This window comes from Glarea lozoyensis (assembly GCF_000409485.1).
Source record: "Glarea lozoyensis ATCC 20868 chromosome Unknown GLAREA7, whole genome shotgun sequence".
NCBI lineage: Eukaryota > Fungi > Ascomycota > Leotiomycetes > Helotiales > Helotiaceae > Glarea > Glarea lozoyensis.
In genome coordinates this window covers 1222513-1243703 of record NW_007361002.1, presented here as the reverse complement: position 1 = coordinate 1243703, position 21191 = coordinate 1222513, and the positions used below count along the sequence as shown (strand labels likewise).

General features: G+C 45.9%; 8 protein-coding genes across 8 annotated transcripts; 4 read left to right on the top strand and 4 right to left on the bottom strand.

The window, feature by feature from the left end:
- Nucleotides 1–722: 722 nt before the first annotated feature.
- GLAREA_01600 (uncharacterized protein) lies at nucleotides 723–1649 on the top strand (the record flags this gene model as incomplete). Its single annotated transcript, XM_008088816.1, has 2 exons — nucleotides 723–810; nucleotides 1030–1649. 2 exons carry the CDS (start codon nucleotides 723–725, stop codon nucleotides 1647–1649), a joined length of 708 nt encoding a protein of 235 aa, XP_008087007.1.
- A 1153-nt stretch (nucleotides 1650–2802) lies between these two features.
- GLAREA_01599 (uncharacterized protein) lies at nucleotides 2803–3206 on the top strand (the record flags this gene model as incomplete). The annotated part of the gene is made up of 3 exons (XM_008088815.1): nucleotides 2803–2836; nucleotides 2902–2955; nucleotides 3013–3206. The coding sequence occupies 3 exons, from the start codon at nucleotides 2803–2805 to the stop codon at nucleotides 3204–3206; spliced, it is 282 nt and encodes a 93-aa protein (XP_008087006.1).
- A 1289-nt stretch (nucleotides 3207–4495) lies between these two features.
- Nucleotides 4496–5292, bottom strand: GLAREA_01598 (uncharacterized protein; the record flags this gene model as incomplete). The annotated part of the gene is made up of 2 exons (XM_008088814.1): nucleotides 4496–4843; nucleotides 4954–5292. The coding sequence occupies 2 exons, from the start codon at nucleotides 5290–5292 to the stop codon at nucleotides 4496–4498; spliced, it is 687 nt and encodes a 228-aa protein (XP_008087005.1).
- A 1594-nt stretch (nucleotides 5293–6886) lies between these two features.
- GLAREA_01597 (NAD(P)-binding Rossmann-fold containing protein) lies at nucleotides 6887–7932 on the bottom strand (the record flags this gene model as incomplete). Its single annotated transcript, XM_008088813.1, has 3 exons — nucleotides 6887–7343; nucleotides 7391–7721; nucleotides 7776–7932. The coding sequence occupies 3 exons, from the start codon at nucleotides 7930–7932 to the stop codon at nucleotides 6887–6889; spliced, it is 945 nt and encodes a 314-aa protein (XP_008087004.1).
- An 894-nt stretch (nucleotides 7933–8826) lies between these two features.
- Nucleotides 8827–12261, top strand: GLAREA_01596 (Ypt/Rab-GAP of gyp1p; the record flags this gene model as incomplete). The annotated part of the gene is made up of 1 exon (XM_008088812.1): nucleotides 8827–12261. One exon carries the CDS (start codon nucleotides 8827–8829, stop codon nucleotides 12259–12261), a length of 3435 nt encoding a protein of 1144 aa, XP_008087003.1.
- A 423-nt stretch (nucleotides 12262–12684) lies between these two features.
- Nucleotides 12685–13556, bottom strand: GLAREA_01595 (HSP20-like chaperone; the record flags this gene model as incomplete). The annotated part of the gene is made up of 3 exons (XM_008088811.1): nucleotides 12685–12929; nucleotides 12996–13370; nucleotides 13538–13556. 3 exons carry the CDS (start codon nucleotides 13554–13556, stop codon nucleotides 12685–12687), a joined length of 639 nt encoding a protein of 212 aa, XP_008087002.1.
- Nucleotides 13557–14237: 681 nt separating this feature from the next.
- On the top strand, nucleotides 14238–14971 carry GLAREA_01594 (uncharacterized protein; the record flags this gene model as incomplete). The annotated part of the gene is made up of 2 exons (XM_008088810.1): nucleotides 14238–14285; nucleotides 14336–14971. 2 exons carry the CDS (start codon nucleotides 14238–14240, stop codon nucleotides 14969–14971), a joined length of 684 nt encoding a protein of 227 aa, XP_008087001.1.
- A 919-nt stretch (nucleotides 14972–15890) lies between these two features.
- Nucleotides 15891–20007, bottom strand: GLAREA_01593 (P-loop containing nucleoside triphosphate hydrolase; the record flags this gene model as incomplete). The annotated part of the gene is made up of 19 exons (XM_008088809.1): nucleotides 15891–16036; nucleotides 16088–16177; nucleotides 16229–16332; nucleotides 16411–16434; nucleotides 16484–16620; nucleotides 16673–17011; nucleotides 17069–17295; nucleotides 17355–17439; nucleotides 17493–17514; nucleotides 17571–17759; nucleotides 17825–17874; nucleotides 18192–18272; nucleotides 18322–18339; nucleotides 18393–18575; nucleotides 18624–18743; nucleotides 18797–18859; nucleotides 18926–18955; nucleotides 19011–19114; nucleotides 19164–20007. 19 exons carry the CDS (start codon nucleotides 20005–20007, stop codon nucleotides 15891–15893), a joined length of 2856 nt encoding a protein of 951 aa, XP_008087000.1.
- Nucleotides 20008–21191: the final 1184 nt, after the last annotated feature.

Sequence of the window (21191 nt, the reverse complement as noted above, 5' to 3'; positions counted from 1 at the left end):
GAGATCATTGCGGATACGGAATGGGAGGAGTATGAAAATGCAGTTGGACACGGATATATGGCATGAATGATGAAATAAATGTAATGATAGAATATTTCCCGAGAACAAGTTTTAATGATCAGCCTACGATTGCATTGTAAGTTTAAGTATTTTACCCCCATTCTGTTTAAAACAAACGTTAGTGCAGTGTAAAACCTGGTCTTCATATAAACCGTATTTGAGAAGTATGTGGTGAAGGCACCGACTCGAGGTTTGGTGGCCTTTTCCTGCATATGTATACAATGAAGTCGACGACAAAGGACGCATGGCACCAGCACGTTGCGTATAAAAATAGAAAGCGCATAGTAATTTCCAAACCAGCCTAGCACCTTCTAAGGGCTCATATGGAAGAGTGATAACCTATTTTTGTGTTGGGTTCAGATTATTTCCCTGATCAAAGTACTGTAGGTATTATGCATCACGGGCATCGTATTGCAACATAAATTCCTATATGAAAAATCTGCAGCTTATTTTTTACATGGCTAATACATGTGTCTTTGCATCAGAATTTATGCATAGAATCTCCAATTGGTGTAGTTATACCCCTACCTAAAGCTTGCCATCTGACGGTAACGCAACCGAGGCAACCAAAGGGGGTCGAAGCGTTTGACGTTCTTATTTAACAAGCCACAACGATTGCTTCTTCACAACAACCATCATACATTATTGGTACTCGCAACAACATGAAATCTTCGGCAGCTATGCTTATGGATACTCTAAAATGGGTAGAACCCAAAATGACCCCATTGGACGAGTCGAGAAGCATTGACGGTTGGTATGAATGGGAAGGACAAATCGCGTCCGTAACCTGGTCGCGTTACATTTTTTGGATGTATATGGACCCCGACACACCTACGGAAGAGTTACCCAAGTTTGAACCTTTACAACTGTCAAAGCTTCTTCGTACTCAACTCTCCGCTGCTGGACTATCGTTACCAAATTTGTTTCAACTATGCGTGGAAGAGGAATAATACTCTTACAACGACACAGCCGAGGAAGCAAAACTCGGCATTCTCATGCCAATGTACAAAGGCCTAGATACGGAGAAGACTGGAGAGCTTTACCGCGACTTAACTGTCTTTCCATATCATTATCCCTTGTTACGGAATAAACAGCTTGCCCTGCGAAACATCAAACGAACCATGAAGAGAAGCGTAACACCCAAAATTAGGAAGCTTATCATTGAAAGCGGCGCAAATACCGCATACGACATAATGAAATTGATCAAAGAGCATTGCGCTCCGAGAGACCAAGAATACCACGCGGCATGGAAGAAGCTGTGTATTTCAGCTGCTCCGAAAGGCAAAGACAACGTCAAGAAATGGTTGAGGGAGTGGGAAAGCCTGTTTCATAGATGTCAGCAACAAAAGTTAACATTCTTAAATGGGGATGTGCCACTATTCAATTTCCTCGATGCGATAAATCGTGTCCCAGGATTTGACACCGAAGATATGAGATATCGAATATTATACAAGAATACCGACTGGACGTTCCTATCTCTTGTGAATTTCTACCAATACAAAAACGAAACATTGGAGCCATGGAAGCGAAAGGCAAAACGAGTGCAACGCAAGAGGCAGGGCAAACATCGGGCACCTGCTTCTAAGTAGTTGACTTACTATAGACAAAAGATCCAGTTAACGAAAGATGACATCTTATCTCCTTCAGTTAGATATATTAGGTATCCTACATACGGAAACCAGGAAATGAGCAGATTTTTATCCCGACTTTTGCAATTGAGTGACCTTGCTGGCTTTTATGTTTGGTCGACGCTGGCAAGACATGACACAAATCCTCCCGTTCGATGAAGCAATCGATTTTGTTGGAGTTTGAAAGCTTGTGGGAAAGCAGTTGTTCTGAACTGCAGAACTTCCCTATTCCAAACAAGGAGACCTGGCTGGTCTGGAGCCTAGAACTGATCTTCCTCTGACCACTTCAATATGACTTCATTCTAAAAAAGGAATTGGAGTTTGTGTTACTATGCCTACGAATCGACAACATTTCTTATTCGTGTTCGGCTGGACAAGCAGCAATTCAAGCTATCCTACGTCAATGACTTGAGCAGATTGCATCAACGACGGCCTCGACCAGAGTTTATCCCTGGACATAACGCGTGAGACGCGTTGTCTGAGCGCGGAATATATTGATCATTGCGGGGTTGATATTTGCTTTTGGCAAAGAAGTGCATGAACCAACGATCGAGATCGCGCTATGATGGCAGTGTGGATCACTTAAATGACTTCACACGAAGTCACATGTTCTCGTGTGATGGCTTTTTGGCGTTTTCACGATGTGTCAAATGTTTCAGAGGCTGATAGGAGCCGCTAGCAGCGTGGTTGTCATGGTACCTGAGTGGACTTAGCTGCGAATGTGTTGACATCATGAGTTAGTGGATGAGCTAGGAGCTGCCGCACCCCACATAATGAGATCTATGGGATTGAGATCATGCTCGGGGATGTCTTCCGCATGGAGATTTGCATGAATGGAAACTTTCGCATAGGAAAAGGCCCGGAATCCGATTTGTCGATGTTAGTGGTAGGGCTTGGTAGATCGATTGGTTGTGGGGTAGCTGTGATGGAATCGATCGTTTTGTCCGTATGAGGTGATGTGAGCGAACACTTGGAAAAAATGGAGGAGGAAAGGTATATAAGATTGAACAATTCCGGTCTCAATCACTTTCTTCTATCCATCAAACATCACAACTTCATACCAACCACCCAATACCCAAAAACCAAACAAAGTTTGCAATCAAAAATCATCAACATGTCATCTACCGGAGAGACCTACAAGCCAACTGGTATGTTTCACATTTCCCCTTCATCTTTCTCTTTAGAACTTGATCAAGACTGACATCTTACACAGAGCACGGTGGACTGAAGGAGGACGGAACTCCAGACAAGCGTGTCGGCACTGGACGTAAGTTTTGACTTCACACATCTCCCTTCCACAGTAAGACCTAACATACAATCACAGAGTTCGCTCAAGGAAAGGTCGACCCTCATGAGGCTGGAAAGTCTGGAGGAGCAACCTCTGGCACTGGAAATGCTAGCTCAGGATCAACTGGCGGTTCCACCGGCGGCTCTGATGCCTCTGGAGGCAACTACAAGCCAACCGAGCACGGTGGATTGAAGGAGGATGGTACCGTAGATGGACGTGTTAAGCAGTAGATTGATTCTGTTGTTGGACAAAATAGTCACTGCTTGATGCAGGATATCTTGTATGAATAGCGTTATGGTTACGGATAGCGAACGGGACGCCGGGAGCTGATTATGAATTTGTTCTCTTTTATCAGTTTTGGTCACTCTATGAGAAAGGATTTCAAAGAGGTTCTATGCGTTTATGCTGTGTCGGTTTGTCAGTGAATAGTGACATATCAACTATATCCGATTACCGAAAGCATCAGCATCCGGAATTTGTTGAATGATGACGTCTCCATTGTACAGTCCATACTGGTAGGAACATCGTCCGTGCAATGACGGATAAGAGTTTTAAACAAAACAATACCTCTTGAACTGAATTCCGGTGATTGTCATTAGACGGTTTTTGGAACTCGTTCTGAACTGCTGACTCCGCGTCGTCCTCGCGTTCAGGATTGAATCAAAAGTAATGGAGCAAGTTCACAATCAACAAACAAGTATAATTTTACCCAACGAATGTTATGTGACCAAGCCGATATAACATACTTATTCCGTCTACTATTTTCAGCAACTCCATAGTTCAAAATCCAACTTAAAATCCTGAGAGATTAGATGATTTATTAGCACTAAATTTCCCTCCCTACTCTGTATATTTCACCCTGTCGAAAGCTCAAAACCACTTATCTTGTCCACTGCGTTGGTGACAGGTGCTTATGTAACAAGTAATTAATTTCAACAAATGTAAATCTAAAACTCGATTCTTACCGTTTTCTGTATGTGAATTGTGAGGAGTTGATGAGGTTGTTTCTCTTTTGAAGTTGGGTTTTACGATATCATTTATTATTTTCCTAAGAGGGCGATGCAAAGACAACTCAATAGATCACTGAAAGTAAATTGGAAATTGTGCAGGTAGTTTCGAGGCGAAAACTTGGCGGATTCTTTTAGGTCTCTAGGTCTGAGAAACGTGAAACTCATCCCAATTAATAGTCCAGTAATGTGATACGTGCTGTGTTCAACAGGCATGGCAGCCAGTACAAACATCTCAAGCAAGATGCGAAGATTCTGATCAAATATAAAGCTTGTATTCTTTCGTGGAGCCAACTATTACATTAATACCAAAGGTATCCTCTGAAATTTTACCATTCCAAGTCTTTCGTATGAACATTGGTAACGATCCGTTTTGATTATCATCAATCATCGCTCATCCACGTGCAAATTATCGACCACACTAGCCAGGTCCTTTACTGTATCAACGACATCTCGAATGCCACCACACAACACCCTTCAAGACATTAATGACATTTCCAACATTACACTATTCATCTGTAAGCGGCCGTCCCTCCCACAGCTCTCCGAGCCCTCGCAGCAAATCTCAACTTCGCCGACGGATTGTCACAAGTCGCAGTCAGACATACACCCGGCAGCACGCTCTCGTCGGTAACGCAGCACGAACCGATCGCACAGATGCTGCTACCTCCACACTCCACGTCGGTCGCACACGGCTTGAGAGAGGCGCAAATAGCATTGGCACCACAGAAGCCAGAAGTGGAAGCGCCCGTGAAACAGTAACAGTTCTCGTTGTTTTGGCAATTCTCGATGCCCGCGTCACAGGTCGAGCCTGGGCAGGTTGGTGGGGTTGCGGTGGCGGTTACGATGCTGGTCACGGTCTGGAAGGAGAAGGTGAGTGTTAGTTTCTGAATTGGGAGTTGGGAATTGGGAATTGGGAAAAGTGGAAAGTGGAAAAATGGGGGTGGAATTGAGGCTATTGATTACTTACAGGTGTAGGTGCTGTGAAAGTGCTTGGTACAACACCAAAGCAGGAACAGGCGCTGGAATATCTGACGGTTCCCGAACAGGCACTGGCGTAAACTGGAACGGTAGCAGCGCGCTTCGCAATAACAGTTGGAGCTGGAGTGATTGTCGTGGTAATGAAGACGGTGGTAGCTGAAGGCGTGACGGTGGTTGCCAGGAAAGCAGCACAATCTGCCTTTGCACTCGCGACTTGAGCTGCTCCTTTGGCGGTACCAGTAACGGCTCGGGCACAATTGTCTGCGTTACAAGAAGTTGCAATTGCAATTCCCGCAAGAGAAAGAGTGACAGGGAGTAAGAACTGCATAGTGAAAACAATTGACGATTGCAGAACACACACGACGATGTTGTTGAAGAGGGAGAGTGTGGGTTGAACAAGTTGAAGCCCGGGGAAGCTCGAGACTTTATTTATCCAACATTAGCATCTTGGAAAGGCACAGTTACATGACGGCAAGCCGTGAATATTATCGATGCGCCCATTTTCACTTGGATGGGAAGAGTAGCGGCATCTTGACCTGCATATCTTCCGGGCGTGCAGTGATACCGATAAACTCCTCTATTCACCGGAACGGTAAAATGCAGCCTTTGGATGAATCGGGAATAGAGCTTCTGCATTGGTGTCGACAACCCATGCAGTACCTCCGTACCCGGCCAGGAACAGATGCTTGGCTTTGATCCTTACATGCGAACATGTTTATTCTCAAACAAAAGACAATAATCGCACATATGTTGGTGTAAGAAGTGCTGCTATATTGAGAATCCTCCTCGAGTAACAAGTCACTCGACAGTACGGCTCCGCCTCCACGAGGGCTCCCCTTAATTTGTCGAGCGCGCTACGGCCGCCAATTCTTGTCACTTGTGGTTCGGTTGCTCACTGCACGCATGCCTACGACTCTGCACACATGTAAGAAACGGGGTGTTGCGTGTAGCGCTCACCAACGGGCTCGTAACCATGGCCATGCCGTACGACCCTGATCTCAGGTACCAGAAACCAATAAGGCAAAATTGTTACCGAGATCCGCGTGGGACGGTTGGACGGATACTTTTAGGGCGGGGAATGCTTGCTGCGGTTGTGTATATCCCTTCGAGTTCACTTTCAAATCGTCAAAGTCAAGATGGAGCTGGTGGAACACAATCACTCCGTTCTACATCGAACGATGTCATGGCTATTTGGCTTTCTGTGACGTACGGAACATGCTCTCACCCGCGAGAAATACACAGCTTGTCATCACCAGTATTCGTCCAACTCGTACGTTCAAGGTTGATTGCCGAATCATGGCGCCGGATTCTCGCTACCGTAGGAAGCGCATATGTTGAAACAAAAATGTTTTGAAACATTTCAACATGCACTTTGTGGGAGAGGGCAAAAGTTGGATGTTTTGACTTCGAATGCATGCTGGAGGCTCGGGAACATCCAAGCGTCGAGCCTTGTCTTGACGCTACCTTCTGCTGACAGTCTGACCACACCTATTCAAAAAACTTCCAGAGATAATTGTGAAGAGCAGATGACAGTAAAATGTAAGTTGGCGAGATGCAGGAGTTGCATAACCTGTTACGAAGTCACCAACCTCATAAGGTTAGTGCTTGGCATGAAAGATCAATGAGCAGAGAGTGGTCTATCAGGATGATGCGCGTGGTTTCTTTTGGGAACTCTCGTCGAAGACCTAGCCATAAGCCTGCATTTTCAAAGAGGACAGTCACTTGTCTGACGACAGAAGGTATGATTAACAGAAGAAGAATAGGTTCCGTAAAACCAGTCACCAGCACTGGCGAAGTGATCGAGATGTTCAAGACTCGACGGGTAAATCGCAGCACCTAACCGGCGGAAGGACAGTTCTGCAGGCTCAATTTGAAGGGTTATGGAAATAGGGGTGGAAATCGACAATGATGATATTCAAACGCTAGCCAAGCTTGCCAGGAACGAAGGGGTGTCCGGCACTGAGCCCTCCGTCAACTGCCCATGCTTGACCGTTGACATAACTGCTTTCCTCACTTCCCAAGAACAAGGCCACTCTTGCGACCTCATCTGCGTGCGCCCCTCGATTCAGAGGGTTGAGCTGGCCTATTTTCTTCTCTGTTCCTCTAGCTCTTGCTGCTTCATACATCATAGCCGTCATTCCTGTTTCGATCACACCAGGACATATAGCGTTGATTCGAATGCCACTGCCGGCAAGTTGGTATGATACCGTCTGAGCAATCGATATCACAGCTGCTTTTGAAGCAGAGTAATCCGTAGAGCCAGCGTTTGATCGAAGACCCGCTACCGAGGCGGTACATATAATACTTCCAGAAGGATACTTCTTTTCGGAAGAGGTTTTTCGCATCGCTGGTGCAGCATATTTGGCCGCTAATTGAACACTTTATCGCGGTCAGTTGCCATCTTCTGGTCTGGAGTGAAGCTCTACCTAACGACATTGGTGTTCAGAGTGGAGAGGAACTCCTCAGCAGATATGTCCGCAAATAGTTTGTGCTGCCCAACAATGCCTGCATTGGCGAAGAATATATCAAGTCTGCCATAGGCCTTGATCGCGTCAACTACCACAGCCTTCACCGACTCCTCGTTTGCCGCATCGAATTTTCGTGTATGTACTTCGACGTTGGGATATAATGATGCAAGTTCGCGCTTATGTGTCTCGAGGTTGTCATTGTTGAAGTCGCAAATATACACAGCTCTTGCACCATTCTGAGCAAACTGGTGTGCAGATGCTCGACCAATACCTAGAGGGGAGTTGGTTCCTGTAGGACATATTAGCATTGCATTGCATGGCGAGAGTGTTTGGATAAACCCACCCGTTATGATGACTACCTTTCCCTGAACTCGAGGACCGTTAGAATCGGGCGCTATCTTCTTGAGCTTGGGGATATTTTCGAAGTTTCCTTGATCAGGAACAGGAGCTACTAGCTGCTCGCTCAGTGCTTCCAATCTTCTCTTCGCCACGGCTGTCATGGTTCTTGTTTTAAGAAATAGTCTGAAAGAAATAAAAAGGGTTCAAGCAAGACCTTCGAGAATCAAAACAAGGAAATCAAGAGTGGTCTTCCAAGGTTGTTCAACGTTTGTTGTCGATTGACATGTAAGCTTAATATTGCGGGGGAGTTCCCGAGCTTGATCTGGGGAAGATTTGTACCGCGGCATAGCAAGCCAATCATGCCCGGCCTACACGTACAAGTCTTGCACTTGCATCCATCCCACTTAGGTTCAGGTATCTGCTACTTATTGCCATACATCTGCCTAGATGTAAGTAACGAAATGCTGCCTATTGATTCGAACAGTCCCAGGTTTATCGCCATCTTCGGTGAAGAGAAGTAATCTGCAGAAGCCGTCGAGTTTTATAGTTGGAAGTAGGCATCCTCAACTGGAAAGTACACACAACTAACCTTCAAAATAAGGTACTGTACTAGTAAACCTGAAAACTGGCTCTAAAAAACCGCCGTTCGCTTGGTATATGGTATATCGTGGCCAGCTGCAATCAATAGCCTTGGGTTCATGTTGGAAAGAAGTATTTGCTTGCGTAATGCCATAACTATGCGCTCTAGTTTTGGATCTAGATCCTGTTACTAGTCGCAGCACGTAGCTTTATCAAATCGCAGTATTTGAGAATCGTGCGCGTGCAATCATTGTATGCGGGATTTGCGTGCTTGAAATTCTCTCACTAGCATGGTGAATTACGCCAGAAATCGTGATTCATATATGGCAATCCTCAAATATTCCGTAGTGAAAGAACAACTTTGGATTAAATTGTCGCTGTGTAGCTTTGTTTTTCTTTGGGTACCTAGGTATTCTCTCTCGTTGTCTCAGATCCTGGTAGCAGGATGGTCTAGGCGAGGCGAGCTTATGACGAAGATGGCATTTGTTTCTCACAACTCCCAACCCTATCCCCACCCACAAGACAAGTACAACCCTTTCGCGTCCACAAACCATTCGAAAGTTGGCCAAAGAGCCTTTACAGAAGCATCATTTGTTTCATGCCATTCGGATGCCTTTTCCTCATCGGTGCGGAGGTTATCAGAGGATTGGAATTTAGATCATTGGGAAACGACAGATACATGTTTCCTGGCAATGGAACTTGATGTTGGTTCTCCCTCACTCCAGAGGTCGAGCTCCCACCACTCCACCGCTTCCGCGAAAAGTTCACGATCGCAGACCATACGTGTACGGCCCAGGAAATATGCTTCGTACATATCCAGCTCTGCGTCATCCATTTCAGACAAGTCCCTAACTTCATTCCCCTCATTCTCGCCAGAATCCCCAAGGGATGATCGACCACCAGGTTTTTCATTACAATCTACCGGCGATATTACCAGTACCCCACGAAAAGCCTCCGAATCTGCACCATCTATTGTCGACAGTCTGACGGCGTCCAGCGTAGAGCGAACGGCTCTGTTTGACGATGCGCCTCTCACCACAAGACATGTACCTGGTGCAATTCATCTCGCCAACGATGAACATATCGAGAGGTTGATTGCGAGGAAAGGCGCAGTGGCACTTGTCCGGCAGATAGCTGAGGATCTGGCTCAGCGCGATGCTCAAATAGCGGCAATACGACGAAAGGCAGAGAACCGAGAGCGTGCTCTAAGGAAAATAATAGTGGAATGTGGTCTGTCGAATTTGGATCTTGAGACTCGATTAAGAGCTGTGGAAGCGGAAAAGCGAGTTGCCAGTCATGGAAGTCTTGATTCTTTGGTACCTGAGGAAGGGAGATTGGAGGACTTGATGAGTGACGCTATGAATCAGCAGGTTGCGGTCGGAGAGCGAGCTGTTCCAGACAGCGATGCAACAATCCGGGCAAGAGATTCTCTGAAAGCACTTGAGGAGAAACCTCTGAATACTCAGAGGGGTTGGAAGGATTTCATATGGGGAGGGACGAGCAGGAAGGGCAGCCGATCAAGTAGCGTTGTAGGCGATGGTATTAATGGCACGGCTCCGTCAAATACAGGAAACGTCGCAACGAACGGACGCCGTACGGTTTTACAGAATGGTCTCTTCGAAGCTCCGGAATCATTACGCAGCCCGAGCCGCTCTTCTAGCATCAATGCCAGCACTGTCACTCGCGACCGAAAACCTTCTTCCGGGTTAGCGACTTTGGCGTTAAAACTTGTCGCAGGGAGTGCTACCCTTTCTAGAAATCAAGAAGAGTCTGATGGGCGAGGCAGAGCAAACAGTACTGGAGTGTCAGGTTCTATGAGGGCGCCATCTTCAGCCAGTACCAGGACGACTATGTCAGCAAGAGCTGCGGTTAAACAGCCATCTAAAGCAATTCCAACTGGCCGGCGGTCGCTGGCAGGATCTAATCAAAATGGTGCCCCTAGGGTTAATCAAGATAGATGGGACACGATGGGCGCAAGCCCTCAAAGCACATTGTCAGGCGTGGAGAATTATGGCCCTGTAGAAATGGATCAAATCCTACCTCCTGAAGCACAACCGCCTACACTTACTCAAACTCATAGAAATCCTTACAACCAGGAATTCTTGACTGATCGTTTCGGCTTTATCTACGATCAGCGCCGGAAAAAACGACAAAAGGAAGCAGCTGAAAAGGTGCGAAATGGGAAAAGAGGCAGTCGTGTGGAAATGTTGAATAGCGCAAGAAGTGGAATATCAGCAGGGATTGCTGATGACGACCTTAACGGATCTGATGAAAGGCCTGATACCCCTACATCTATAGACGAGGGAGTCGAAGATGGCAAACCTGCAAAACGTTGGCAAGACTATCTAAAGATTGCCACGTTTCCTACCGAGTTGCTCTCGCATACTCCATTACGTTCGCAGCCTGTTTTTGAGGTAATGGAAGGTAATGAGGGCCCAAAATCACCAGGTATAGTTACCGATGAGCGTGGTTTCCTACCTTCAGCAAGCACGGCAGCTGCAACTCCAACAACAGCCGTTATTAGTGAAAATGCGACAATTTCCAAACCGGATACATCCACCGTGGTTGAGGCAGAACTCAATGCCGACGACGTCGAACCTGTCAAGCTACTTTTGCAACAACTCGATGAAGTGCATGATTCCCTGCAGCGGGACAAGACGATAAAGTGGAATGATTTCTTGCGGAAGGTCAGAGCAGAGCGCAAGAGGGATGGTGAAGCAGCCGCAGCAGCTTTTGCAGCTACCACGGACAAAAGCTCCCGTTCAGTAGCTGTGATGCCAGAAGCCTCCCTCATGGATGGGGAAGTCGTTGGAGTAGCTGGCTTGGGAAACAAAGGAAAAGTTGGACGTGCAAAATGGAACGAGTTTAAATCACTTGTGTTAGGTGGAATTCCAGTCGCATATCGTGCTAAGATCTGGGCTGAGTGCTCTGGAGCTGCAGCGATGCGAGTTCCGGGTTATTACGACGACCTCGTCGCTCGTCAAGAAGCTGACGATGATCCCGCAATCGTCGCTCAAATTCAGATGGATATCAATCGAACCCTCACGGACAATATCTTCTTTCGAAAAGGACAAGGGGTCACGAAGCTCAATGAGGTTCTAGTTGCTTATTCTAGACGGAACGCTGAAGTAGGGTATTGCCAGGGCATGAATTTGATCACGGCTTGTTTACTCCTCATCATGCCGACGGCTGAAGATGCTTTCTGGGTGCTCACAAGCATCATTGAAAATACTCTACCACAGGGATATTATGACCATAGCCTCTTAGCGTCCAGAGCAGATCAGCAGGTGCTCCGCCAATATGTTACAGAGATTCTTCCGAAACTCTCCGCTCATCTCGATGATCTGAGTATTGAGCTTGAAGCTTTGACATTTCAATGGTTTTTGAGTGTCTTTACCGATTGTCTGTCTGCGGAAGCCCTGTTCAGGGTCTGGGATGTTGTGTTCTGCACGAACGATGGCAGCACATTTCTATTCCAAGTGGCTCTCGCATTGCTCAAGCTTAACGAACAGCAACTACTTCAATGCTCTTCGCCGGCGAGCATCTACACATATATCAACCATCAGATGACGAATCATGCTATCAGTATAGATGGTCTCATCCATGCATCTGAGGGATTGCGGAAGGTCGTCAAAAGAGAGGAAGTGGAAAGCAGAAGAGCCAAGGCAATCGAAGCAGAGAAAGATTTGATCCGTCAACGAGAAGCTCGGAATGCCATTCGAAAAGCCGAACGCCGTGCAAAAGCCAACGGATCTCCGTCTAGGACGGTCAAAGTCAACTCCAGGAGGAGTAGCCCATCTCGAAATGAAACCAAGAAGACTCAGCTTGAATTAGGGACTGATGACTTTGGGGAATTGACAGTGAGAACGCCGATGCCAATAGAAGAAGAGACCGCATTACAGTTAGGGTAGGAGGGGAAACTTATATTAGATGGAATACGGCGACGAGGATTAAGCGGGTTACTTGTCGTGTGCATTTTCTGCGGGTTTGGGATATGATGATACCCCCTTTATTGTTTCTGGGATTTGAATGGAAATTGAGATTTTACGTTTGTAGATAGACATGTCGTGTCATGGTAGGAAATGGGAATGATTATTCGAGAGTTTGATACAGTAATGCACATGCAGGGATAAATAATGTGGCTTGAACGTCCGCACAACCTATGTATCAATTGCTTTTAATGTTGATTTACCTAGAACCTATGGTGTATCATACCAACCCCCACAGAACTGATGTCGTGGTTGACCGCCAATTGGCAAGTGATGAATCCGATGAATCAAGGTTGACACGATACGTTGGAAGTATTGCTGCCAAAGAAGCCCGAACCGTACATCTCAGTTGACCTCCTCAATCTTGGAGGTAGGTTTGCTTGAAGAAGCTGCTTCGTCGTCTTCCTCAAGCTCTGGCATATCCTCGTCATCCTCATCCTCTCCCTCTTCCTCGCCCTCCTCACCACCCATTCCTGCTCCGCCAAGCTTAGAGAAATCAATTCCACCAAAATCACCACCGGCGCCGCCCATCATGGAGCTCATATCACCCATTCCTGGCATACCACCCATTCCACCCATACCTCCTGCAGCTGATCTGTTAGCTTTGCTTCATTCCACCCCACACCTCGCGCGCCGGGAAGTCGTAGAAAACTCACCTAGATCATCCTCAGGAGCGTCTTCCTGCTCATCCTCATCAACCCACTTATCGAAATCCGTCTTCAAAAAGTGCACTTTCTTCGCCTCCTTCAACAGACGTGGCCAGAACTCCTCTTTCAGCTCCTTCTTTCTCAGGACCAGCTGCACGTTCTTGGCCGTGTGGTTCACCTTTGTGTGCCCCTCGTCGATCTCCGAGTAGAGCTCGAGCTCGAGGGCGTAGTCTTTCTTTAGGGAGTCAGAGTGCCCGGCGAACTTTACGGATGTGGGCTTGACGTCCAGCTTGAGGTTCGCGGCTTGCACATCGGGTACGGTGATGGTTACGTAGAGATAGTTCTTCTCGGGGTCGGTTGCGGAGGAGCGCTGTGCCCAGAGGACTGTGAGGAGGGGTGTTAGCTAGGTTTGAGAGGGGTTTCCTGGTCCTGCCGGAGAGGTCGTGTTGTCTGGTTTCTGGATTTGCTTCTTTTTCCATCCTGTTTCGCAATCCAGCCCGTATATCGATCTAGGAGACAGACACTCTTCATGCAGGGTGATCAAAGCTTACCTTCTGGAACCAAAGCCATTGTTAGGAAAGTCGTGTGTGGGACGAGAGCAATTCAACAAGAAAAGGTCGGTATATTATAAAGAGATTTGGTGTTGTTGTAGTTGCAATTAGTCAAAGGTGAATTGGAAGAAGAATTTATTTGTTGGAGATCAACGTTGCTTGCTACAGACTTGAAAAGAAGCGCGCACTTGCAGGCAAGACGAGGCTGCAGGCGAGCCACCTTCCATCGAATGTCATGGAAAGCGAAATGGCGGGCAGATCGCAACCCTGCATCTTCAGCTGGTTAGTTTTCAAGGCAACAAGGCTAGAGTGAGGGGATTGCAGTTATGAATAGGTTCATTATTTTGAATTATATATGGAAGACTTTAATCTAACTGTCAAAGACGAGTCCTAAGCAAAAGACGAGGCGCAATGTCAATTTAAATTCTGGTTGTACTTTCGTCACTTTCGTAGTGCCGTGCAGCCCTATTCCAGCCACCGCCAGCCTTTTCTGCCAGTCCCTCTGCCCAAAATGGTAGCCTGGGGAGGGTCACGTCACTAGCCGTAGATACGCCGTGAACCTCGATCCAGGCCGGGAATAGTTACATCCAGTAGACATATTCACAACCACGGTCACATCTTGACCCAACCGCGGTCTCCAGCAACTTAATCTGCTACACCAATTATTCTCGGCTCAGGCGAACAGCCAACAGTCTTCAAAATGGAATCCATCAAAGCCGTCTTTTTCAAACCAGATCCCCAAGCCCAAGTGAGCAACCCCACCACCACAAGACAACCCAACCTCTAACCCACCCCCAGGTACGGAAATGCAATCAACTAATCCGAGCAAACACGCGCAAACTCGATCGCGACATCGCATCCCTCAAAGTCGTCGAAAACAAAGCCAAACAATCCATCATCCAAGCCTCCAAGCGCGGCCAACGTAACCCCTCGCAAGCAGCGCAAGCCGCCAAAGAAACACGCATCTTCGCCCGCGAACTCGTGCGCATCCGAAAACAATCAACGCGCTTAGTGACGAGCAAAGCGCAGCTGAATAGCGTGAGCATGCAAGTCACCGAGGCGTTTGCGGTGCGCAAGATTGAGGGCAGTATCCGGGCCAGCGTGGGGATCATGAAGGATGTTAATAGTCTGGTGCGGTTACCGGAGTTGATGGGGACGATGCGGGAGTTGAGTCAGGAGCTGGTTAAGGCGGGGATTATCGAGGAGATGGTGGGGGATAGCTTGCCGGATCAGATGGAGGAGGATGAGGAGGAGGAGGCCGAGAGTGAGGTTGATAAGGTGCTAGGAGAGATTCTGCAGGATAAGATGGCGAAGGTTGGAGCGACACCGAATTTGCCTACGCCGGTGCAGACGGAACCTGTGGCGGAGGATGAGGACGAGGAGGCGGCTAATCTGGAGCAGATGAGGGATAGGTTGAAGGCGTTGCAGAGTTGAAGGGTTTGCGAAAGTGGTTCTGGGAAAGCGATCATGGTTGGTACTGGCGTTTGGATGGGTCCAGGTTGGTTCTTAGGAACTTGTTTATATGGTGTTACGGAAACATAAGATTTCTTACCAGTGACCTCTTACGGGGGTGCTGGATTTTGCTTTCACATTGATTCTTGCATATCACGAGGAGGCTTCAAAGACAACGCACGTGTTAAGTTGGAGTCTGATAAATATGCGACTATTGTTTACGCTTCTATCTCGACATTTCCTGTGGAGTAGATCCTTCAAATGAGTTGTCGACTAAATTGAACATTATCTCACAGCGGTACAGCTTATCTGCGTGACGCAGTATACTGTGAAATCCTAATTCTTGTTACAGTGTTGCTTAAATGCTCAAGTGTGTTGCCATATTGTTCATCTCGAGTCTTTTCTAAGAGTTAGTACATTTACATTAGTTGATGTCAGGAGAGATTTGGCTCTATTGGGTTACTGATTTCTTCAATCTGTCACAGATTGAACTTGTCGCTAAACCCGTCAGCCTGCTCCATGAGGTTCACATGATGATGTCTGGTGCGGAATCTTGACTCGATCGTGGTTTTCTTTGATACCGAATGTCATTCATGTGTCTTTCTGTCCAGCCAATGCTCTAAAATTCAGGTTAGTTTGACGTGATACATTCCAATATTTCATGTAAAACCAGATGCTGTAAATATATTTATTGCTTTTGATGTTGTAGCTGCCTAAATCATAACTTTTGTGTTGATCAATGTATCTATCGAATAATAATTTCCGTATGTATGTTGCAAGATCTTATGTCTGGTAAGTCTTTGTATGTATGTATTGATCCAGTGGTGTCCTCCAATTTCCTTCTATCAATGTATGATGCCCTTACTTATAGCAAAATTGATATGGCGAAATGATCGACTTTTCAGAGCTCCCGGTAGTCCTCATCATCGGAGTCGGAACCTAAGTCGTATATGGGGATATCGTCGTCGTTGTCATGACCATTCCCAGCACTATGCTCGTCCTTCTCGTCATCATAGTCTGAAACAACTCGCTTTCTACCGTTCTCGTCTGTATAGAAGATTAGCTGATGCTTTATATCTTGTGTTCGGAAAGACCAACCTGTAACTACCTTTCCAAGAAGAGAAGCCATCTCGTATTTCGTTAATTTTTTCATTTTCGGGTCAATGATGGACTGCTTATCGAGCTGCTCTGTAAAATAAAGTGTGAGCTCCAGCTCCTAAAGCATGATAACAAACTTACTTTCGTAAATACGCGAATCGATAGTATTGTTGACAATAAGCTTCGCAAAATGCGTCTCACGTTGTTGGGGCATACGATGAACTCGACCGAATGCTTGTTGTTCTCTGGATATGTAACAGTCAGGACACGAAAATCCGTAACTGCGCACCAGTTCATCGTGTGTATAGAAGGAATGAACTTACAGGCAGACGTTCCACCACAAGTCGCTACTCAATATTAGTGACAGCTGAGGAAATCCAAGGCAAGCCTACTCACATATTGATTACTCGATTTGCAAACGCAAGATTGAGGCCAACACCACCGCAGCCAAGACCAGCAATCATAACGTTAACGTTTGGGTCACTTTCGAAAGTGTTCACCGCGATATTACGCTTTTCTGGAGCTTTGTCGCCCTGGAGAAGATGAATACATAGATATTACCTATCAGAATGTATTGCAACTTACCGTGAAATAGACAAATTGGCAGCCCATCTCTTCAAGCATTCGACCAGCGATTGCCGCAAAACCTCTCCACTGGGTGAAGATGATGATTTTCTCTTCGGGGGTCTCGGTCAGCAGTGTCTTTATGATCATCGTCATTTCCTGCGTTTTGGCGCTTTTCATAATTGGGATTCCTCGGTCGTATTTCTCCGCCCAGGTATACGATGTTATTTTCGGGTGGAACTGCAAGAAGTCTTTGCCTTTTCGGTGCACTGTTGGATTTCTCCGGCTATTCTTTGGACTCCAAGGTTTAAGATGTTTTGCCGGTTCGAACGGAGTATCGCACTTAGGACACAAAATCACCTAGAATCAATTTAGCAATATTACTCGATCGTGATTTGTAAGGACTGGAACGCCTACGCCTTCGCAATCAGGATCAGTTCCCTCCAGGCTTGCAATCTCATTGTCCATGCAATCGTCGCAAAAAATATGACTGCATTTCTTGATAGTAACCTTGTGAAACTGGTCTGCAGACTCAAAGCAAAGAGAACACTGGGCTTCTTTTTGTGCGTCGATAGCTTCGTTTGCGCTCTGCCATGCAGGTCTTCTCTCTGCTAGTTCCTTTTCTTTTATCCAGTCTTGCACTTCTGAAAAAGAGAAGACCCATTAGATAAGCCCAACATAGGCAGAAGGGGGGGAAGCATACTGTTTAGAATTGTAATATCTTCGGGAGAGTTCAAAGCAAGAAGTTTCTTCTCCAGGCCTTTGAGGTGTTTGACTTCCAGGGCAGCCTGCGTGTTATCAGATCATATACATCATTTACAGGTGAAGCACCAGAATCCACTGTACCTTTATTTGCCTCTCCACTAGTAGGGGATTAGCTGTACATTGTCTCAATCTTGTAAGATGAACAACAAAATACTGTAAATTCTTTTGCTCGTCAGTGGCCTTCTCTGGATCAAGATACTCATTCATAAGCTCTCGAAGTCGATCCTCGAAAGCACGGTAGAGAAGTTTCTCTTCACGGCCATGCTCAAGTATGCGAATGTATTCGTGTGCGTCTGGTAAGTCAACAATTGGCCGCCCAAGGAAAATGTCTGTTGGCTTTCGGCTGGATACACATTTAGCCTTCGGTCTTTTGAAGTATACAGCTGTTTGATTATCTGGGAAGCCTACTGTAACATTGTTTTGCAGAGGAGCTGATCCAGTTCATTGCTCGATGTCAACTAACGGTACTATTAGTTGATTTATTCGTATAAGTGACTGCGTTGGGGCATGAACATTTTTAGGATCGCAATACCGATTCTTGAATCTGTCTCTGCATTAGACCTCATCATAAGCAGCACGAATCTGGGAGATCACTTACATTCTATAGCTTGGAGCAACCTCATGGTAATTCAGGAAGCGAAAGTACGGATAAAACTCTACTTCGGGTAAGCTTTTTAAATATCGATACTGGTCATACATACCCTCTAAGCGATTCATTATTGGGGTCTTATGGCATTAGCGAGCAGCTAGAACAGCGGGTGAGAGCAGAACTTACTCCACTCATCGCCCAAGGCCGATCTGTCATCAGCGTACATGCAGCTAAGCTTCGGCGAGAAAGATGATTCTTCATGTTATGCTGATTTGCTTAGCCTCTTAAGAAACAAAATGACGGAATTAATTCTTACAGACTCATCAAGAATAACCTGTAAATTTGTTAGCAGTCTCATCGATGATTAATACAAGAATAAAACTTTACTCGATGGAACTTGATCTGATGCAAAAGTCCTCCCTCTTCGCGGTGCTGTTCAATCCATTCTTCGATCGGAGTGGATTCGTCTTCTTCCGGGTTCCCTTTTTTCTTTCGGCTCTCAGTACGCCCACGAAGCTCGTTAATAATTGTAGCGTCTGGATAAGGACAACTAGCCGAGACTTCATTCCACTGTCGAACGTTACTCTCTTTTTCATACCAATTTAGTTTGCTACTTACAGAAGTGATCATGATATCACAATCCGTTATTTGCCAAAGCTCTAACTTCAAAGAAGCTTTGTAGATCATAACCTTTAGAGGACCTGCATGTTTCTTTATCTCCTTCAACCATTGCAATTTCTGTAAAACATCTATTACTAGTCGCTCTAGACCCCTAGTTCTTTTTGACCTACCAAAGCAGACGGTACTACGATGAGTGTGATCTTTCGATCTTGCGAGACATCGTCAGGTGGAGGCTGACTTTGGATCAAGTAATCATTGTATTTAGATACCATATCATAAGATATAATTTATAAACCTACAGCGAGAGCTTGCAAAGTCTTTCCAACACCCTGATGTTACGGATTTAGCTCATACACTTAATGTTGGTTTCAACAAGTAACTTACCATAGAATCCGCAAGAATTCCCCCTCTGGGACCCCCAGAAATATCAGTTGGATTCTCTCGCTCGATCATCCACTGCACTCCAATCATTTGGTGAGCATATAGTGCTGTTAATATCAGCAACCTACTCCCAGAGCTTCATAGAGAACAACTTACCAGTTTTCATACCCTTCATTAGATACTTATCATTCTGAATGCGTACATGATGGCGCCCTAGATAGGATAGCGACTTTTTCAACGCAGACTGATCTATCCCAAATTGTTTGATATCTGCTTTCTCTGGGCGGAATTTCTTCTGCATTGAAAGTTGTGTCTTTCTGTTTGAGGCCAGGAAATCGGGTGCCTTTGCAATTTTGGGGCGAACAGCAAAAGTCGGGTCATGTTGAAGAAGTCGCGTGATAGTTTCAGAACCATCGCAGTTTGCGTCTAGGACTTCCGATTTCTTCTGTTTCTTTCTTGCAGGACTGCTGTTCTCGGTTTTTTTCTTAGCCTTTTCTCGCTGCACCAGCCGCGATTCGTGCATCGACTTCCCTCCTTTCTTTCGCGCGACTTTCTGTTTGCAAGAAAGCTTTGATGTAGGAGCATCATCAAGCTCGGCGCGTAAAGCCTTCGCTAAGACTTCGTCTTGGTCGTCCGGAAGATGAGTGGTCGCAGCATTGTCTTCTGGAACGAATAGGCTAGGAGAAGATTCCCGAGGGCCTGGAGAAGAGTTTTTCGAGATATTCTGCGGTTCGAGGTCTCCATACGCTTCATCCAAATCAAAGGCGGAGGAGTGAAGTCTTTTATTTTGGGGGATCGATGTCGACTCCTCGAAAATATTTTGTTCTGTTTTGATAATTGGAGTACTTGGCGAATGCAAAACAGGGTCGTTCATGGCAATGTTTGCAGTCCCTTCAAGGATAGAAACTGAGCAGCCGTGAGGTAAGTTCTCATGAGGTTCCTGGAGTAAGCCCATAGACCTCTCTGGAGAGCTCATTCTAAACTTCCAGGCAAAACACATTTTGCATTTTCTGTGGAACAGTTAGCTTGTGGAACAGTTAGCTTTTCCTGACTGAAGCATGAGTTCTGAAAGTTCGCCCTAGTACGTCAAGTTTTATCTTGTGTCAAACTAGCCAAGATGTAAATGTACCCAAAGCCTACGAAACCCCATCTCTCGGGATGTAAATTAACGGAGCAACAAAAGCAAAAAAGGAAATAACTTCACAGCTTTAATGATGTTAAGCCATGTTACAAGCAAAATTCCAAGAATCTTTTACTTCGGCGGGGAACAATGAAAGTGAAGATGAACAAACCCTCTGAATGCTTGCCTTTCCACTCTCTCAGATGTTGTAGCTGCAAAAAAAGCGAGCTTCTAATCAGAACTGTGTAGAGGCTGATTGGGTACCGTTCGTGAGCTAAAGATCGTGAAGCAACTTGATAGTAGTGAGAATGAATATCGATGAGGGGTCTGTTATCATGAGGAAGAATTAGCAACCGCGTGAGGAATAATGGAGGTTTGTTGAGGGGAACCTGGAGGTGACCGTGCAAAGATGATGTGTAAAGAAGTGTAGGAGGAAGGTGAAGATGTAAAACGTACTGATTTTGGGAGATAACAAATCTAGAGACTCGAGATAAATGGCTCGGGTCAGTGGGCTGAGGTGAGGTTAGGAGAGAGAGATAAATAGATGCTCCGCTCTAGACATCGAGAGTAGAAATGAGACGAGGCCAAACTCCAAATATCAAGATAGATCGAAACAAGTCTAGATTGGAAGCTGAGGAAGGAAGAAAAGTTAGTATCGAAGTTGAAGGGGGTCCAAGTCTGCCAAGTCTGTTAGTGCTTCAGCATTTCTGCCGTTTCTGAAGATGATACCGACCTGTGAGGTATGTCACAGCTACAATTCAGATTCCACGTAGAGAAGGCAGTGGTACTGAGTAACATGAATGAGGAGAGAGGGTTGAGAGAGTTCCGGAGTGTAGAAATCTCCTGATAGAAGCTCAATGTGTCTGCATTATTGCATGTAATCATAAACACACATCTCTTCAGCTTTAAAAAGATGTGCCTTTCGCGAAAGAAAGAGCGAAACCCAACAGAAATCAATTCGACTTGCCCCGAAGTTTGTCGACCTCAAGGGAAGATTGCATGGGTAGATCTTTTCTTACATCTTACCATGTTGCTACTTGCATGATTCTTCCAATCAGAACTTT